Source organism: Bombus pyrosoma, linkage group LG13 (assembly GCF_014825855.1).
Source record: "Bombus pyrosoma isolate SC7728 linkage group LG13, ASM1482585v1, whole genome shotgun sequence".
Classification (NCBI taxonomy): domain Eukaryota; kingdom Metazoa; phylum Arthropoda; class Insecta; order Hymenoptera; family Apidae; genus Bombus; species Bombus pyrosoma.
The window spans coordinates 9,027,232-9,049,208 of NC_057782.1; the positions used below are offsets into that span (position 1 = coordinate 9,027,232).

Sequence of the window (21,977 nt, forward strand, 5' to 3'; positions counted from 1 at the left end):
GCTCAATGGTTTAGTTTACATTCTTCACGTTTGATGCTTTCACCGAAGGATGGCGTTAAATACGAAATCCTAATTTCTCGATCGCAGCTTCCTACGATGGTCAATTTGCGAAGCACAGTTCCCGACTTTAACAGCCTTATCTCTTCCATTGGAGTTTCCAGACCCGTGCATACGACCGTGGTCAAGTCTTTCCTCTACATATGTACATGTTCATACATACGTATCTGGTCAATGGTCGGATACAACGATGTCGATAATGAACTATATCTCCTTTTCTTATTTCACAAATTACTTAACCTCAACGCGGGTAATTGGATACCTAAATACCCATTCCTATACTTCTTCCAACAACTTTCGTATTTCCCTGTAAAAATGTGTCTCGCGTGTTTCCGATATTTTTGCGTGAAAAATGTAAAAGTTCTCAGTATTCGACGGTAAACTTCAAACACGTTTAAATGCTCGTTAGATGATCACAGTACGTTTGTCGGTTGCTTACATAAGGGTTAAATAAAGAATCGTTGCTTGTACGAGATATTGGAGGGAAATTTGATCCGTAGTAATGTTTTTATTTCGAATAAGCGATTAAATAGTCGCTATATCTGTCGGTGGAGCGGTGGTTACATTCAGCAAGCATGGAAAGCGTTTCGTATTTTTGGCCTGGCTAAAAGCTTGGCAACAACTGGATAAACCACGAAGGAAGTGTCCTACGCATAGAGAAGGGGATAGAGTGGATAAGGGTATGGCAGTAGAAGGGGTAAAGAAGGAGAGGAACAGAGTATGAGGAGTATCGAGTAAAAGGGAGGAGAAGGAGAAAGATAGAGCGAGTGAAACGTCGAGACGTGGGCGGAGGGTAAGTTGCTAATTAGAGCCAGATTAAACGCTTGTCTGGGGAACCATTTTCCTTGCCGTTCCTCGCCGTACCTCGCCCGTACCTCGCAGTTCCTCGGCATGCTCGGTAGAGGACGAGTGCGAAGAGGAGCTTGCCGTGCTCCAGAAGAGTAGGGATGGAAAAAAGAGGAAAGTAGGCAAGGGTGGCTAAGGTTGCAACATGGAGGGGATAACTCGACTCCGGTTGGAGGCAGGACCGAGCTTAATGAAAAGTGTTTGCCCCGTAAAAGTTAAGATTAATTGGCGCTCGGGGGATGGTTACCGCGGTAATCAGCCAGTGCCAGTGGTTTTCAAACGTAGCGTACTTGTTTCGCGTTACATCGTATTTTCTTTACAATTTCGTATATCTTTCGCCATTCTTTTCATCCTTATCATTCTCCCAATTTGATTTCTACACTTTAGTTACGTTAATCCCATTTATTCTTCAATTTCGTGTTAAACAGTGTACATAGGTATATTCGTTATTAACGATCCGATCATCGTCTAACGCGCGTATAACGTAAATAAGTTTGATCGATACGATATTCGATTAGATGAAATTGATTTTTAAGAGGTCGAGCCGAACGTAACAGCAGGCTGGTTCCAAGTCTTTCGTGGGCCCCGCGGCTCCCCCGGTCTTCGCGGCTTTCGTTTAACGAGTTATACGCGTGTACATGCATGTATTATAAATTATGAACTCGAAACGGAATTGCCTTCGTTCCGCATCGAGATAATGCAGTTTTCTATTATTTCGGTTGAGCGTTGCTGAAACGAGAGGTTAATTTGGCGACACCTAGTTTCATTAACAACGCCATTAAAAGTAATGGGCGGTGAGGGCCGAACTTGACGATGCGGCCACATGGGGGCCGGAAGATTCTAATTAGGAGATAGACCTCGAACCGTAGCGTTGCGAGAGTCGAAGAGCGAAAGAGTCGGAAAATCGAATAGATAGCGTTAGGAAAATAAAAGGGAACGAAGAGGAGGAGAGGGAAAAGAAAGGAAAGCACAGGGAAAACAGATATTATCGAAAAGAAACGCTGAATTGTCTAAGTAGATAAGTAAATAGTAAATAGATATTAAATACAATGTTTGCAACGATTTATTGTCTAACGATAGTCGATCGATTGATTTGTTCGTAATTGAAGATTATCGACGAAATAAAGACGCGATCAACGGTAACGTGGAAAAATATCGGCTCGTCTACCAAACGGAAATGTTCTGCTTTTATGAACGACTATAAAAACTTGATACCGACCATCGTTTAAAATCTATCGTTATTTCTTGATAGTTTACCAATATAGTCATGATAATACTTGTATCATACGGCACGAGACCTTTCGTATATGTACAAGTTTCTAAAAGATATTTTCGTGACTCACCATATACGTATGCAGTTGAGAAATTGAATATAAAGAATACATACGTGACTAAAGGTAAAAATGAAACACGTACGAATATTACACGCGCATGTACATATAGCTCTATCGGTTTAGAATTCCTTTTAGATAAATCTCTGTAAATGCTTATATATTGTATCACACCGATACGTTACACATTATCGAATGATTATCACACCTTTTGCTTTTCGTATTTCAGATTTCGTGCTTTGTGTTACATGTTTCACGCGTTCCCTTCAATACTTTGAACCGTTCGAATTAAACAGAATCTAACGAAGGGGATAAAGTACGATTAAGAGGATTTACATATACACAAAAGCCGTGGCAAATCGATACATGACACCAATTAAGATTTATCTATCGCCGGCGATACCTAATCAAAGCGTTAATCGGACAATCTTATCCCTGTGATAAGAACAGATGAATTAACCATCAAATCGTTAATTACTTTTCAGTTCGGCACCACGAGACTTTACAACGATATTTATCCTAAATCGTTATCGTTAAATATTATTTCGAAATTTACGATGATCCGGCTAATTACGATTATCAACCGTTTAACGTTGTCGAATTGAACTTTGTATTCGGCAAAAATACGCAAATACGTTTCACGTGAATGGTAGTTACGCGCGTGTACGGATCAGCGCTTGCAAGTTCCGCGCACATCGGCCGATTTTTAGCCACGGTACAAGAACGCCGGTGAGATGTAATATAAATCGACGAGACGCTAATAGGCAAAAGTGTGTAACATGTGCTCACGTTGTTAAGTTAAAAATAATTATTTCAAATTACTTGATCTGATCTTTTCTAGATAATAATCGAGCGACACGATATAACGACACGAGTCGACGCGTATAATAATTGTCGGAACGGGCAGCTTTTGGAAACCTTGGATTTTCTGGAAACACGGTAAGAGAGGAAAAATAAGCTTGGTTTATCGTGACGGAGCATAATCATGGGTTGAAAATTTTTCTGTTTGCTCGACGACCGAGGTTGAAAGGTGCTACCTGCATATACGTGCACGCGCAGGCGCATATTAAACGCACGTTGCATCGCAAACAGATCGTTGCCACTTGCGCCCATTTCTCAACGACTCGGATAATTTGTCGAATTTCCAGCCGATAATTTGTCCGAGAACAGCCGAGCTAAAAGTACAGCAGGATACAGGGTCAAAGATTCGCGAGAAACACTTGGCAACTATTTTCAACGGCAATTGCAACAGAACGGTGCATACCCGATATACTTATCGGCTACCAAGATTCGATGGATGGAGACATTTTAATAGAAATGGATAGCAACGTTGGCCGAAGAGCAAACAAAGTATGAACGTAGCCCATCGATCTACGTTTGGTAGACACGGGTTGGTGTATTAGGAGGAACGTTTAAAATTTTTATTTCGTATACGTACGTTGAACGTGCTCCGATCCTTAAGTAAATATTCTTCCCTCTGTGTTATTTGGTTAAAAAGCGGTCACCGGTGAACTAGTACCGTTTGCCTTCGACTCGTATTCGGTTATGCTGCGATTTGTCAAGAGTATACAAGGAATCATAACAAGCGTGAAAGATACGGCGATCTGTCATTCTGTTACGCGCAACTAGTTTATCCGTATAAATTGTCGAAATGAAAACAAATCGACTTACTAGGAAAAAGAGTAAAAAAAGTGGTTTTATTCTTGATCGGGTAACGAAACACGGGCGATAAAACGCGCGTATCATCGAGGCGAGTAAATAAGACGACAATTGGCAAGATATTAACGTTCCGAAAATCGACGTTCCTTCGCTGGTTCTACGGATTCCTTTTTAGAGAAATGGGAAGAAAATTTCATCGAACAAATCATTTTTTTTTTCGGTATGTCCACCCTTGTTTCCCCTCGGACTTCCCTCCCCTCCTTCTAGTTTTTATACGTATACCAGGAATCAAAATCAATGTCTCGATAAGGGAACGATATTTGAGAGGGCTTAGATACGTTGAACTAAACGCGGTTAAAATCGAATAGATTTTTTATCAGCAGGATAAGCAAATGCGTTGTAGGACCCACGTAAAATATCGCGGGACAACCGATAACAGACCGATTACTTGAAAACTGGGTGTGATACCTATTAGGCGGCTATTAGCTGCTCGATAAGGCGACAGATATCACCGATATTTCCTTGGAAAGTGTCACGAATTTTATACGATCGAACGAAACGTAGATGGGTTTGAACGCCAGCGGAACTTTCGTTTATCGTTGGCTCTGTCGACCGATCAACTTTTATTAAATCCCAAACGATTAAAATCGTTGGTACCAGTCGTGTTTCTCGCTCGCAGCCTTCGCGTCGTTGGTACTTTCGCGTTCTTACCAAACGTTATCCAATTATCTTTAGATTATCTTATTCTATATACGCGTATATGCAAATGTAACGAAAATCGAGAGATCGTTCAGCCACCCCCGTTTTCTCTCGACCGATCACGTAGCAGCAACTGCACATATCGGTCATCCTTAGCGTATTCCGTGCTCGTCGTTGTTGGATCGAACGAAAATCTCGTTTCATAAAAGAGAATTCGCTCTCCGTCTCTTCTTGCTCTCGTTTCCCATCTTCCTCTCCTGCAGTCCTCTTGCCGCCGCTTCCAGTACCGCCTTTTTCTCTTACTCCGTCTCTCGTCACTTCCACTCGCAATTCTATTTCTCTCCGCTCTTCGTAACTTTGCCTCTTATTATTTCCCTGCCCGTTCTTTCTTGCCCGCGCACTTTCACCAGAGATGGATCGACCGATATACAGATCTTGCTCCTTCGTACGCGAGCAGCGTGCAAATCTGCCCTCTTTAATTAAAGCGCAGAGATGGCTTGAAATCTGATTTCTACATTCGCGAAACTTGACGTTTCCTTCGGCTCTCGAAACTATCAGGATCCAAAGTCTTTTCCCTTTTCTCTCTCTCTCTCTCTCTCGATCGATCGATCGAACGAAACACCTGTTTCGTCTGGACAGGGGAAAATTGGCGAGAAGGAACATTTTCAGCAGCTGAAATTCATTACGACGAACGTTGTTCGTAGAATGAAACGTTACGTCTCTTTTGCCACGTAACCGACTACGCTACCGCTGCGACCGAGCGGAATCCTATCGGACGATTAAAAAACGAGCGTAAAGTCTGAGCACGAGCCGGAAATGAATTCGCGCTATCATCGAGATAGCCTCGTGAGTGGTTCAAATTATTGTTTAGCCGGATCTCGAAGGAGAAAAATTTCGACAACTCGGCTACCGGATGGAACGTTTTACCTAAAGAGGGCAGAACTGGATGCTGGTTTCGCGTTGGAAATGCGACGCCCGGGGATTCAGGCTGCGAATGCCCGAGCCTCGAAGCTCGCCGGTATTCGCAGTGGCTTGGCGATGTCTGCGTCGAACGCTCGCGAATCGAGAATCGTCGTGGGTGCCAGCGATCGCGAATCGAGGAACTCGCAGCGAAGAATTAGAAATCACGAGTCGGCAGGAACTCGGGGAACTCCGATACTCGACATCCGAGGTTAGAGAACCGATGACAGAGATAGAGAAACAGATGGCGAAGCAGAGGGGAACAAAGGGGATGGTGTAGGCGTGGCAGAACCGCGAGCTTTGCCGCGATAGGCGTGGCAGAATCGACTGACCGCGGATACGCAGTAGCAGAGGGGAGCGATTTTCCCGTTACGGACACGCGGTTCCTCGCGACGTCACTTTGTGGTGCGGCGTCGAGCTAATCGCTCGTATCGCCGGTCGAAATCAAAACCGGTCGTTGATTCGTTTGTCACTGAAAAACGCACGCGTTTCGCATCGGTGAACGATCGGTGATCGGTGGTCGTACGTTTGCGTTTCGTTTCGAAGACGATAACCCGGAAAACGGACAGAGTCGCGTAACGTAATCGCACATCGCGTGCAACATCCGCGATTTCGTATTAAAGGCTGAGGTTGGTTGAATTGGCCGGTCGGTCGGTCGGTTGTGCGGTCGTTCGATCGATCGATCGAGTCCCGTACGCCGATCAGAAGTCGATCGGCCACAGCGATCGACCATCGATTGATTACCGTTCCAGTTGAATCGGTTGGACTTGACGTATTTCTATCGACGCTCGAGAACATTTATTCGCGTATGATCGAGTCTCGCAAGGTTAGCGAGAAAACGCGGTCGAAATTGCAAGTGGTAGACGATCGATCGAAAAGTAGTGTTCGTGAAGGGGCCCGTTATCGATACCAAGTATGTACTAACCGATCGATTTGAGGAATTTTGCACGGTCGCTAAACCACGAACCAGGTATGCATTACAACGCCCAAGGGATCACGGAGGACTCGTACCTGCGACAGAGGCAACAGGAACATCAACAGCAACGACAACAACAGACGGGTCAACATACCGGCTACTCCGTACGGCAGAAGGGCCGCGATCGTTCGTGTTCACCGAGATCGGATGAAGTGCGGTCGCCCGGCTCCGAGGTGAGAGGAGAGACTGCTATCGGATCTCCGGAAAACGTACGCTTCGTGGAAAACGGCTCTCCTTCGGAGCTCGGCGAGGAATCGCGAATGTCGAGGTATCGCGAAGAGAACGAGGCGAAGAGACCTTCCTTCTCGAAGCAGGAAAACGAGTCGACGGCGAGTTTCTTTCGAGATCCGGAAGACACCGGTGTAAAGTGTTTCACCGAGGAAATGGTATCGGCAGTGGCGAGTCACTACAGAGATTCGAATAACTCGCCGGGTAGAATCTCGCCGCAGGAATACGCGGTTCACTCGACCGACAGACGTCATAGTTCCTTTGGGAAAACGTCGTTCTGCATCGACGCGTTGCTCGGTCGGGCAACTGGGAAAGAGAGCCTGGATCACGAACGATCCGATAGATCGAACCAAAGATCGCTGTTCGCAACGCGAAATACTGTCATCGACGCGAGCCCCTGTTTGACGAACTCGTTGGTCCGTGGCCACGATCGAGAATCCTCTTGCACCCTAGGAGGTGTAAGCGGAGCCGCTGGAACCGGCATCGTTACCGGTACTAACCTCGGTACTCGCGCTTGCACCGGTGCAGGCGAAACCGAAACTGCGAGCGCAGTTGGAATCGGAGTTGCGGTCGGCGTTGGTAATGGGACTGCGCTTATCGGCGCTGCTAGAACGGACGAGCAAAGAACATCTTCTTCCCTCGGAGGCCTTTTGCATCCGTTCGACAGAACCGTCGTCCAACACGGACTCGCTTCGCCGTCGAACTTACAAGTTATTCGCGATCCAAGTGACAGACAAGATATTCGTGACCGATCCGTACGCGACGCTCATTTGTCCGGTATTCGCGTGGAATCGGTGGAGGAAACGACGAAAACGCCTTTCAAAGGGGAGAACGCTGGCATCGGTAACGGAGGATTTCGAGTGGATCGGTTGGAAAATATCGAGGACGACGGTTCGATCGAGGTTGATCCTACGAGAACAGGAAGCGCCAGCTCGGGAAGCAACGCGAGCCATAGTCCCATCTCCAGCCCTCCGATTTCTCCTGGATCGGAGGAACCCAGTGGCAACGCTATCCCTGGTAATCCGAATTTACCGAGTGGCCATTATAGCGCGCTCGGTAGCAACGCGGGAGTAGCACGACAAAATCAAGCGCTTCTCTTACATCCAAGTGGTCCCCTCATACATCCCGGAGGATTATATTATCATCCTGCCGGTGGTAGCGCGTTTCATTCGATACACAAGGAAGGTCAACCCGTCGGACATTCGCAGAGTGCCGGTGCTCATCCTCAGCAGCATCACATCCATCCACTCCAACTCGAGTGGTTGGCTAGGACTGGAATGTTGTATCCGAGGTTACCCGCCGATTTAGCCGGTGAGTTAGTAATCTTGCCAAATGCCCTACTTTGTCTCTAATTCTTCCACACTCGCCGAGCATCCAGTCGTTTCGTATCGATTTTTCGTTCATCGAACACGAATTTCGCATTTTACACTTCAGATTACGACCTTCTACGTCTCACGCAGCAAATTTTCTTGTACACGCGCTATCGTTGATAGCTATCCGAACGCTTGTCTGCTTTTCACGAGATACGACGTTTAATTTGAAAATTACGAGCAAATCGAGTCGCAGTTATTTTATGCTTTGTAGGTAATTGCCCGACTCGATTAAATCGATTTTTACGATAGACGATACGGAGTAATAAAACCGACGTCCGCGATCACGATAATATTCAAAGATACGACAAATTTCCAAATTTCTCTCACCTACTTTCCGCTAAAATTCTCGTTTCAACGTTTCCAGGACGATGATACGAATTCTCGTTCGGGTTTCAATTCCGTGGCTGTACGCGTAGGAATACGAATTTGCATAAAAATTAATAATAAAATATCGCAATTAATAATAAAAATACGTCTTGAGAGAAGATATGGAACATTTGTAAAACACGATAATCGGTGATAACCGATATAATCTCTTCGCCTCGAAATTGAAAACTCTCTCTTTCTCGGTTTAACGTGCTTCTATCGCCTTTTTCTCGTGTCCATTACGATATCGATCGTCTTAACCGTAAATTAAACTAGGATTTTCATATATTTAAACGTGAGTAGGTAGATTAACTACTATCCGTAACAGTCTTATAAACATTCTGTCTTCCTCGTTATCTGAAAATAATACAACCTAGAGAAGGCTAATTATTACTTTAATCGTTTCACAAATCGTTCCTAAATTATAAATGACGTGCGATAGCAAGACTACAAAGACATAAAACCTGTTATCGTTCAAATTATTCGTTACGAGTTCTCTCGCCGTTTCGTTACGCTATTAGAAGACGAAGCAATATCATTTGGTGTTTTTAAAACGATCGACCAAACGATCGTGGTAATATCTCTCGTCTAAAATTGATATATATCGATGGGACAAAATTTGTTTGGAACACTAATGTTCAACGTTATCCTGACGTACGAACAACGTCATAAAATAGATCGACAGACTGCTCGTACGATAGGTAGATAACGAATGTTTACATGCTTAATGTAACTCTTTACCATACTATATTGACTGGCTACTCCAGTTTTTAGGTTGGTTGTCAAATGATAACACAGGGGGACAGTTTCGCAGCATACTGTTGAAAATACGTATCTGTACAGTTCATTTCGAAATATAACATCCCTTATTTCAAGATATCGAGAAATTGTTACAGCTCTGATATCTTACGCTCGCTTCTACCTGCAGCGGTGTTCAAAGAGCAAATAACAAACATCACCGAACTCTGTATAAATGTTTGCAGGACCGTAAGACACAAACACCGAAGGAAACCCTTTTACACGACCGAGTTAACGTCATTGGCGAAATTTTACGAATCGCCAATTATAAATTATCTGTACACGATCGAAATAAACGCGGAAGGGTGGTTTCGTAGAAAATTCTAGAATCGTAGAATTATCGGAGAGACTTTGATGATCGTAGAATTATCTGTAACCCGTAACTTGCCACTCGTCTGTTCGCTGATATTAATTATTTGGTACGCAATTAGCAAATTATCGCGCGAGAGGGTCCTGATAGCGCAGAAACGTCACGAGAACACCGGAATAAATAACAACGGAGGTTCGAAGGAAAGATGAAGAAGAGTATCCGGCGAATAGAGAGGATCACGAGAGAAAGGAAGATGATTCCGGTTACTACTACGGTAAATTTCACGCTTAGAAAAAAGAGAGTGGTCGCGTTGTCCAGCCAATCAGTCGAAAGCTTTTATCGAACAAATTGGTCAGTGAACGTAGCGAACCAGGATGCCGAGATGGACCGAATCCGAATAAACGAGAATAGAAAGAGAGGGAAAGAGAGAAAAATGGGGGAAGAGCGGGAGTAAACGGAACGCGATTGTACGTGTATATGCGTGTGTATGTGTGTGTGTGTGTGGGTGTGTGTGTTTTAGAGCAAGAGGGTGGAAGAGAGGGAGGGGGGAGGAGAGAGAGAGAGAGAGAGGGAGAAAGAGAGTGAGAGGTGTTCGGAGCGAAGTGCGGGGTACTTTCTGTCAGATGATCCTGATTGGTAGTTGCCGAGCAATCCAACGTCGACGAAAAAGGCGAAAACCCGATAGCGTAAAACGAGCAACGGGTACAAAAAAAGCGGTCTCGCGGAATAAAATAAAACGGTTGCATTCAGCCCCACCTGAAGCGGCCGTTATCGCGTCGGCAGGGAACACGAACACGACTTGTTAAAAAATTGCTGGATGGGAGTATCGTCCCGTTCAGCCCTTTCTCCTCCCCTCCGTCCTCCTCCTCCTCCTCCTCCTCCTCCTCCTCCTCCTCGTCCTATGTCCACCGTCTCTGTCTACCGTTTCTCTCTTTCACCTGTAGTCTCGCATTCTCGTATGCTCTCGACGTTATGTAAATAACGATGAGTACGCGACTCAGCGGCTCGGCACGGTGAGCTGACACGGGAAGGGAGAGGCAGGGTGGAAAACAGGTAGACGCGAGCTTTTATTTGTGGAATATTTGTCGCGCGTTATACCAACGACGATATTCCAACAACACCGTGTTTCATCTATTTTGAGTCGAGCTTTGCAGTATCGAAATTTAACTAGTGCGATACCGGTGGCTGCCGGCTAACTCGCGATCTTCCATTCTCGGCGTATCCCAAATCCCGATATCTCTGCCTCGTGTACACTAAAAACGGTTTCCCGTGTCCCCGCGTGTCCATCCGGCCGATACCAGTTTGCATTCGGATTAATCGAAATCGACCGAAACGACTTTTCAACTTGCGCGATATCCACGCCAGTGTTTAACGTGCGAAGGTTTTTAAGCCTGGCATCTTCCTTTCACCACGCCGTTAATAACGATCGTACAGCTTTCTGAAAAATAGAAAAACGCCCACGGATCTACGCAAAATACATGGATCTTGTCTTTGATTATCGTTTCGCGCGTAGCTAATATTAAAAATATACGCGTGAAACGTACCACGTAATCTAGCCGATTCTCTCGATTTCGTCTTATTGGTCCCTCTTCCAACGATCCTATTGATTGTCGCGCAACGTGTACGTATAAAGCAATACGTGTAACGAAAAAGGATAGGGTAAATTAAACGACGAGTAACACGAAGAAGAAACGAGAGATAAAATTTACGATGTAAATAGAAGAATAGGATAAGACTATGAGATACTTCAATTAATAGCAAAGCATTGAAAAAGAGAAAGATGATAATAATTTATATAATATTACAAGTCGTCGTACCGGATTGAATTTCTCAACAGTTCTTTGGTCTGGTCGATTTTCCGTTCTCCGAATTCACCAAGAACGTGGAACGAGATTCGCTTTACAAGTTACGGTGAAAAAATAATGGCGGAAGATGTCGAAGAGATGGTAGGAGGTCTGCCAACAAAAGGGGATGATACCCGAGAGATGAAGCACGCGAAGGGTTGGCGGATGATTTAATTAGTTAATTGTGCGTCATTCATCCGTCTATTCATCCCCTTCGCCCTTCTCTCCACGATAGCATAACGCCGACGCAGACGTTCTAAGGTTGCCATGGAAACTCCACGGACTTACATAGACCGTTCCAACAGCTAATTTCGCTCATCTTTGAAACAATTCAAGAACGCAAATCGCTTTTTATCTATCTCTATCAAATGTCTCGCAACTTTAACCGGTATCGATGTTTTTCCTTTTTTTCGTTACGAGGAGATCGGAAAGATAAAAGGAAACGCCTAATAACGATTATATCGTAGTACAAATTGTTTTTGAATCGTTCACGGCTTGAATTTCGATAGAAATCGAAGGCCACGAGCGAAGGTTCTCATAATTTACAAATATATTTTCTGTTTTTTCAAAGAGGAGTTTTAAGATCCTCGTATTGGGGAATTTAAAGATGGACAGTAGATACGGATAACGCGCCAAAGTGTATAAAATCTCTACGATGCGATACTCGTTATAGCTTTTAACGGTTGGAACAAAAATCTGAATTCGCATAAATATTCACGGTTTACGTACTATCGGAACTATCTTCTCCCTACATTTTCGGGTTAAACGTACGATTTGGTCGTCTTCCTGGACGCGTAAAAGATCATCGTCGTTAGTCGTGCTACCGAGCGGTCGAGCCTCGACGAAAATCGTGTCGATTCCGACTTAGTACGTCGTACGCTCGTTACTTTCTACTACTATTATTCTATCAAAGTATACGGACGTTCGCGTCAAGCGAATAACACGTCGTCCCTCGATAAAGCAGTCTCGAGCTGTTTGAATTAATCTCGACGAAGCTTTTCGCGATATTGTATACGATATCGTCGATGATGGTCGAGGAATGAGAAACCAGCAATTAATTGCACACCGACGTACACATATGGGAAAGATGGTGATGTACATAAACGTAAGCGCGCGCGCAGACACGCTATATACGCGTACATAGAAATCGGAAACGCGTATGCAGAGTGTGTAGGAACGTTAGTAGATGGATACATGGAAACACGTTGAAAACGTCTAGTGGCGTTGCAGTAGCGGTCGCGTCAGTCTACCTGTCTATAGGCATGTAGGCGGTAATGGTGTTTCTGAATTAGCTGCCAGCTAGTTTGGCCGCCCGCAAGCAAACAGATCTTGGTTACCCGATGTGTAACGTTCCACGTTCGCCCAAACCATCCTATATCTCTATGATCTGGTCTGATCGCGCCGTAGCCACATGGTCTCGTGCAAACGATGACACGAGAGCACAGCTTTCCGTGTACACGTCGTGTATAAATATGACCGTGTTCGATGTGCACCATCGGCTGACGAAAGTAATTGAAAGCATAGAAACTTTTACGTTCGTATCGTATGCGCTGTACGAAACAATTGGAAGTTTCATTAGCGCTACAACGAGACACACGTTTGTCTTGATTGTACTGGCCGAATCGGAAATTAGACCGGAAGCGTACGTAAAGATTACAAAATGTTCGTTCGATAAAGACTCGGTATACAGCACGAACACTCGTCTTGAGCGTACAATACGCGTTAAATAAGATTCTACCGAATATCGAGATTTATTAATAAAACGAATAATCCTGCTATATGAAATATACGCTTGTACCAAGTATCTTGTAATTTTTAACTTGTTACATCTTAATCGCTGCGGATGTTTTATATCGCGATTGTTTTATTTTCGTGGGAACACGTTCCAAGTGAAACATCAGGAAATCAAAATGCCTGTACACGCTCCACCCTCCTTAATCAAGATAATTAAGATGCCTGAGAAAAATTAAAGCGAGAAGCCGGAAAATAATTGGAATTTTATTCCTAAATAGGTATTCTACGATAGATAATCGTACGATAGACAACCAAGTACATATACAGCGAGAATGGTAACGGATAAAATCGTCGATTCTGCGGATGATTACCGCAACGCCTGGCGTAGTTGGTAGGGGAAGCAGACGCGGAGCTCGTCCAGTTAGTAGTAGCCCGATGATAAAAGTAAATGGTAACGTTCTGGATGTTTATGACGTGATTCGCGGCGAGTTTCACGGAGCGCAGTTTCAAATTAAATCCAACCATTTTGGGTAGAGAAAATAATCTCTGACAAAAGTTGGCCAACTTTTTCCTCGCTCGGTATTCATCTGCCCTCGCCACTGGCTTCCGCGGATCTCCAATCGTATGGCGCAAGTGGAAGCGGGAGTCGATGACGTCTCGCGATCAAGGCTGTAGAGGGATGGTGGATACCCACCGACGTTACCCTCGCCTCGTCTTCGTTCACCTCTGATACGAGGGGTTGAGAATTTGGGGGCGGGTCGTATCGAGCACTCAGGGGCTGCAGGCGGAGCTTCCGCCGCTATACGAGACAAGGAGAGGGAGCAAGATCTGGTGCGAGCGCGCGCGCGCGAACACGCGCCCGGAACGCACGCACGCACTCACGCACGCGTGCACACACGCCCGTTCACACCCATCAAGGGAAACCGAGGAGGGGCCAGGGAGCAGGAAAACGAGGAGAACGGGAATGGAGTTACGAGTAAGAATACGAAACTACGGGACGCATCGACAACCAGAGGAATCAAGAGGATCAGAAAATTGCAGTAGAATGGGAAGAAAAGTAACAGGGAAGGGAGCCGTGCATGTACCGACTGTGTAGTAGGATTTACCGCGATGATTGCAACGTAGAAATCGAACGGTGGACGACGATGAGTTTCGTTTTATAAGTAGAATAGAGAAACGAGAAGAAAAAGGAAAATAAAGTAAGACTATGGTTCCAGTGGGTGTGTGCTACGATCACTGATATTTCAAGAATGATGTAACTACTCTTTTTAAGAGTTTATATGTTTGATCGTTTTTAGTATGTTTCATTTTATAAATACGAAAACAGGGAGGGAAGAGGCAGGTATAGAGATACGAATAAGGATAGGAAACTAGAAAAGATCGATAAGATGAACGAGAAGGATCAGGAAATTGCAGTAGAATGGAAGCAAAAGTAACAGGGAAATGAACCGTATATGTACAGACTACATAGGGAAGATTCACTGCGACGATTGACATGTAAAAGTGCCCAATTGGACGAACTTCTGCGCATTAACTCCACCTATTTAAAACGTAAACTTCCATTTAGAAAAATTATGGCTTAGTCTACTTTTGCTCTCAGCGCGTCCATTGTCAATTAGTCTCTTGAAACTGATCGTACGTTCTATCGAAATTGTACGTTCGTAATCCTACGTGACAGAATATTATTACGGCTCGCGTCGTTTCACTAACAATCGTATTACGTATCAGCAATTTCCTTCCAAAATAAATGCAGGTCTATAGAACGTGTTATTTCATTAACACGACGTTGTGTTTAGTTTCGAAGTGATAAATAGGACGTCTTAACTAAGAAGAACTACCAAATACTTTCTCGCCCTTCGAATTAAACCAGATGCGACGAAGAGAAAACCAAAAGACGATAGTAACGATACCAAATGGAATCGCAAATTAGAGAAGTGTGTATTTGGTACGGTAAGAGGTTGAACCGGGTGGGGGGCGGGAAATATGAGCAATAGTGGGGTAGAATAGCGTTAAGTACAGATAATGGCTGGTGTTTACCGGTATGGTGATCAGCATGATTTAAGAGCAGCCTGGCGTGAAGCGGCTAATAGGACCCCAAATAAATTAAATTATCATGATAAAAGTGTAGCGGGGTGAGAACGACGTTAACCTTAACAGCACCCCATTGCTTCACCCTGCACGAGGAGCACGAAAATGGTGATTGTCCACTCGATGGTGCGCCGCCCTTCTTGTTTACCGACATCTGTCATAACTTGCACCATTTCTCCCTGGCACCTTCGCACTCGTGCAATTCCAGTGGCTTCCCAACACTATGTATCGATGCTTTCGATTTTTCATTCGACTTCGCTTGATTTAATCAAAATTCACCGAGGAAACATCGAAGGTAACGAGAGAGAGAGGAACGAAATTGTTTCTCGAAGACGATTCAGTTTCTGAGAAAGAAGCCCATAAAACGAAACTGATAATAATTCGATCATTTTGTAACATTGGCTACGTCTGAATTAAATTGAACAGACTGTAATAGTCTTTAAAAAACATCGTTCTTTTCGTATTTACGAAATAAATGAAAGTTTTATAATTAGAGTACGAAAGTTTATGCATTCATCTCGCACGACTTTGCAAAATCTTCTGCACCGAAGTCCGTGTAATCGCACGATTATTGCTTTCGATCAAATTTAACGGAAATATGTAATAATACGAATAGCAGAGAATCGGTAGAGGTGAACAGAAGCGACCGCCGAGATAGCAATTGCGACGGGAACGGAGAAAAAGAAGGAAAATCATGGAACCATATGTGCTCAGCGGGTGGCAAACCATCTTTCCGAGGGACGATTAATATATCTACGACCGACATAAATAACGAAACCAAACCATAGACGGTTTGTATTTGGAAGTAATATCGATAGCAATATGTTATTATGTACGATATTCGTTACGTTCGATCGTAGTAATTTTTCTAGACGCAGGGTAAGGTATATTTACGTCAAATTATAGCAATTTACTTGTAATTCTCCATATGCGATCACGAACAAATTTTGAACGATCTATGGTGATCTCGTTCATGACAAATGTTCAAACGCTTTCGTAAGTCACCATTATGCTACGTGTTAAGTACTTATAAGAGATACAGGTGCGGTGAAAAGCACGGTGTAACCGCATCGAGATCTTACAACGCGGTTCACCATACTTTTTTCTCCAAACGCTTTCAGCTTACGATGCGACCCACCAATTTACCTACATAGCAAGTGTGTGACCGGCTGTCAATGTTTGTACACATGGCAATGTTTAGTCGCGCGTACACCCAGATTAATCTGGAACGTGCGATACCCTTATGTCGCTCTTAATCAGCCGCTTAGTCAAACATTCAACACCATGGGCCTGTTTCATTTTTCCGCCTTAGGATGTTGACAGATCGCTACGACGACGATGCGCTCAGGCAACAAACATGTTTTCGCGGATAGGCGAAATTTCTGGTCTTTCCTCCTTCATTAGATGTAAGTTACTAGAGCCAACGTTGCGTACGGTTTAAATCAAAATCTTTGTTCTAACACACAGAATCTTATCGCTATCGGTAACATTCCAGTCAAATGTCGTACAAATTTGGTTTATCGAAATTCTAAGAGACGAGAAAGTGTGAACAATAGAGGGTGTATAGTCTACGTTTATATAAGCAAAATGCAACGCGTCTTGAATTGTACGATTTGACAATCGTCGATCTATCGTTGTTGTTCCCTTCGCGAAGAAAGTCGAATTTCGTTTTGATTTATTGCGCGTATAAAGTCATAAAGGAGAGAAAATCGGGTCTGGCCAAGACCCGTTCATAGGGCTAATCGTTAGGGCGGTCACCCTCGTCTTCTATCCTTCCCTTTCTACCTCTCCCCCTTCCTATTTTCAACCCCAAATCATAGTATTGCAGCCCAGGGGGATTTACACTGGCGGTAATTGCATTAGCATTCGATGATTTTTATTGGTCTCTCCTTGCGATTAGTATTAATTCGAGCCAACATTATCAATAACAGGCAATAGTGATTTTCTTCTATTCCATTCAATTGTGAGCGTCGAACAAGAAAACTCGGAATATCAGACTGCGGAATATTCATGCAAAATTCGTGTTTCTATAAACACGATTAAAAAACAGAGCCTGAGAATGACAAAGCGTATATTTTTGCAAATTAAAATCTTCGATAATAGGATGCTTCTCGTATCATAAAATAAAGCGTATACCGTCCGGACAATGTTTCTTTCAAAAAAAAAAAAAAAAAAAAAAAAATTCTTTCACGTAAAAGAGCCAAGTATGTTAAATATATCCAAATATACTTATCATCGACAGGTTGCGCGGCCCAGCATGCCCTCCTTGGAAAAACGAGAAGGCCGAGAACCGCTTTCACGTCGCAACAGCTACTCGAATTGGAAAAACAATTTAGACAGAACAAGTACCTTAGCAGACCGAAGAGATTCGAAGTGGCCACTTCGTTAATGCTCACGGAAACACAGGTAAACGCTGCTTCATCTGTACCTTTATGAATCGCTACACCGAATCGCCAAACCGAATTAAATCGAATACATGCATAATAGACCAACCCTCGTCCAGCGGAAGCTGATTCATTGTTATCATGAGAGTCGAATATTTTATTCGATAGTCGTACAGTGCGAAAGGGACGAGACAAAGGCCCCTCGCTAACCAAATTTGCTTAGAAAATAAAATCGTTCGTATAATTTGACAGAATAATAATACGTAAATGTAACTTAAATGCACGCGAAAAAAATATGACGATTTTGAAAGTAACAAGGGTGAGGTATTTATATATGGTACGTGTATGAGCCAGAATTGACTCAGCCTTTGCTGTTCGAGGGTTAATAGCTTCCTTAATCGCTTCAAATTCATTCTCTCTTTTAATTTCTTCTTTTTCTTGCATTCTTCTTCTTTTTTTTTTTTTGTTTGTTTCACTTAAAGAAAGACACGACGATACGAGTCGTCAGTATAGTAAAAAAAACGTAGGTGAAAAAAGGGAAATGGAAGAGAGAATGAAGAAAGGGAAAAAGCCTCCAGAGAAATCGGTGAAATAATCCAGGACCCTTCTCCTTTGCCGGGGCGAACGTGAACGAGCGAATCTCTTGCATAGTTCAACAACTTAAACATAACTTTGAAGCTTACGTGTTCTGACGGATCGCTCGGCAAATAGCAACGAAAGTCTGAATTATGGGAGACTGAGTCCCTGATTTGTTTCGATATTCAACTGATTCAAGTTGAAGCATTTAACTTCCGAATTGTCCGGTCGTTGCGTTTCCTCGTCACATCGTTCCTTCATCTTCCCCTTATGGTATCGACGAAAGGAAGGAAATGCATGTCCAAGTATATTAATACTCGTTAATACTAAATCCAATTAATCATGATATATTCGATACACGCTATTATCGATCACAAGTATCAGGACAATTACGAGAAACAAGATAAGCTGGAAAAATCTTTAGGAATTTATTAAAACATCGGGGATTATTAGGTATTTCGCTTGGAATCAAGATAATAAAAATCAGAGATCGAAAGAATTATGGAACTTTTTCATAGACCCCATTTAAAACGTGTACCGTGGAACCTTTTTTAGAAAACGTTCTCGCATTACAAGTTCCTACGAGGACAGATGAATGATAGTTGTTGAAAATAAAAGTGTTAGTTTCGACAGCGTCGATATTAAAAATGTTCTCAATAGTATCACAACAAAATCGAACAATTATTACGGTTATCGATATTCTGAATATGTTATTTGTTTGTAATATTTATGCAGATAATTCACGTTTCGTAGCTTGCTGTGTTTCTCATACATGAAATTGATATGCATTTCAGTCTATTTAAATCATTAAAAAATGTTGCTTAGGTATTATTCTTGACAAGAATACTTGTCTTCCCCTTATGTTACGACTTTCGTACCCTTTACTCGACAAACATATGAATAATTCGATATTGTATCGTTAAATAAAGGTAATATTTGACAATTCGCTACTTTTATTCACTTTATGGAACATTTTTTAATAGACGTTCTAGAGTATCAGTTTCATGAGAATTTTAAAGAAGTTCCTAAGGGTGACATGTCTCTCCATCAAAATTTCACAGCTCGAACAGAGTTTTTTTTTTTAGAAGCGAAAGATAACTGTTTATTTCGATCTCTGATAAAAATCTCATCGATTCTAATTAATAAATTTGTTTGACAATAAAATTTTTATCAATTATAAGCGATAAACATCTAATATTGGATCGCTTTCAAATATTACCAACTCTATAACCCAATTTACATGATCACGAGAGTCGTGTCTGGTTACAGTACAGTTACAGTACAGATAGTAAAATTTCAGAAACTTTCCTACCATATAGGTTCTATATATTCATAAAAATTTTCGAATACTTTCGTGAGTGACTGTAGCTATTATCGCGAGAAGAAAGCACGTTTCTTTTCTCGAAGGGTGAAGACGTACTAGGGCTGGGAACGAGACATCGGGGAGGTTCAAGCACGTGATATGTTGTCCAAAGGATTTAACATCGTTCTCTTGTGGGATTCGGCAAGGAAATATCGAGTCCATGTACTTAGGTATATTTGCAGCGATTTAAGGGGTCGTATTGTATCCTATACGCGACTACAATTTTTTCGCATTCGAGTGCGATTCAATGTCGTGTTTCTGTACTCCGCTGTACCATAGTAAAAGGCAAACTTCTTCGTTACTTTAACGTATTTATAGACGACCTTCCTTTTTCTTCTCCATGTCCATTTACTCGAACGTCACTATGCACCCCATGGATAATTGCCATTAAAATTTGTGTATGAGCAATGTGTGTTAAAATTCAGGTGAAAATCTGGTTTCAAAATCGACGAATGAAATGGAAAAGGAGTAAAAAGGCACAACAGGAGGCGCGGGCGAATAATAAGGTCGAGGACGGAGGAAACGTGAGAAGCAGCGAGAGGGAAACCGGCGGTGATCCGAATCCAAATTCGCCGAGTCCGCAGGAGGATAGCAAAGGTACTCTACAAGAAACGCAGAGGAACGCGACCGAACTTCAGGAGCCGCTTTATCGACCTTACGTGGTATAAAACTCTGACCAAAATGATCGACCCAGTGGTGTGCCAAATGTGAACCAACCGATGTAAGTTGCTGCTTGGCGTCATTTTGTCGATTAAATCTCTTGTTGATACCTTTGATACTTGGTGTGATATGTTCGGTCGTTTCTCGAGTGAGTTTTTAATACTACGCAATAACAACAACAACAACAATAACAACAACAACATCGTTAGTCGATCGGAAAACGGAGAGATGTACGTGCAAAAAGGATTCAATGGCAAAGCGATCGATTAGATTTTACAAACAAATCGCAAATAGAGTCGCGTGCATGTATGATGTAAGTATCGACTTATACTGTACGCATGCTGGTGTAACATGGCAAAACTCGTATGTAAATATAGGGAACAATACGATGGATAATACACGCATATACGCACACACGCATAAATAAAGAGCGGCTCGTAGCTATAAAAAAATATCTTCAAATCTTCAATTCTTATAAGAGGTACGAGGCACAAAATGATTTTTACACGAACCTCTCAGAAATCACACCGATCGATTCCGCCTTTTTTAATTAATTTTCTAATTTCATTTCTCATTTCAATTCTAAAGAATCAATTAAGTTCGTAAGTTCCACAGATTTATTTGTAACTGCCGTACGTTATCGCGTAAAAGCGTATCGCGAGAAAATTACACGAATAACGATAGATTGTAAGGTAAACTTAAAAAATATCGTTTGACAACATCGTCGCTTAACTTCTCTGATTTATCAAGTCCATTCGTGTGACTTCTGAGTGACTAACGCGTAACGCGATAGAGATAAAAATTGAAAATCTCTGGGTGGTTTCGTAAAGTGGATTTAAAAAACGGTGTTCGTAACATCGTCGCTTAAATTCTCTGATTTATCAAGTTCATTGATGTGACTTCTCAGTGACTAATACATAACACTGTAGATAAAAATTGAAAGTTTCTGGGTGGTTTTATAGTTATGAGACGCAGTGTACACAAGTTCGAGCCCATGTCAGACCGGTGCATGCGCACGATTGCTGTTATCAGCAGCGATATGCCTAGAAAATTAATCGAATCCTCTTTACGGTGTTCCCCCGAGTCGTTTTGAAATGTTTACATAACGAAGGCTCGTATCAAAGGGAAGAAAAGAAAATATGGCTTATATTAATGAGTATAAAGTGGGAGGAATTATATATATATATATATACGCGACGATTCGCAGCAATAGTTGTATAAAACCATCGATTAGAACGCAATGGCTAAGCGCCTTGTGAAAAGATTGAACATTCTTGACTGTAACTCTTCTCCAACTGTTGCTCTAGATCTACATGAATTGAAAACACGTATCTATTTATGATAAATTACATAATTGTAAATAATATTCGTATACGTCTAGGGTAGAAAGTGCGATGCGAAGGAAAACGTCATATTATGTCGCAACAAGTTCCTAAAATAAATCACAAATATCGAAGACAACAGTACGACTCCTATATTTACTCCTCTTCGTTTTACAAATTTTATTCAAAGCGTTGCAGGTTTGCATGGAGCTTGGAAAAAGGAAAGTTCGCGCGATAAGGATGGACAAACGACAGGAATCGACGCGAAGAATTCGTAACGCGTTTAACTAAAATTACAGAAAATCAACGAGATATTCGCAACGTAAACGAATATAATTTTTACATTTCAACGGTTCGAACGCTGCCGAACATAAAGATCGCTGATCCGTCTTAAGTTTATGTT

At 42.6% G+C, this 21,977-nt stretch overlaps 1 protein-coding gene across 1 annotated transcript; it reads left to right on the plus strand.

Moving 5' to 3' along the window:
- Window positions 1–5,966: 5,966 nt before the first annotated feature.
- On the plus strand, window positions 5,967–21,715 carry LOC122574478. The gene is made up of 3 exons (XM_043742134.1): window positions 5,967–8,067; window positions 17,512–17,675; window positions 20,018–21,715. The coding sequence occupies exons 1-3, from the start codon at window positions 6,525–6,527 to the stop codon at window positions 20,258–20,260; spliced, it is 1,950 nt and encodes a 649-aa protein (XP_043598069.1). The 5' UTR covers window positions 5,967–6,524; the 3' UTR covers window positions 20,261–21,715.
- Window positions 21,716–21,977: the final 262 nt, after the last annotated feature.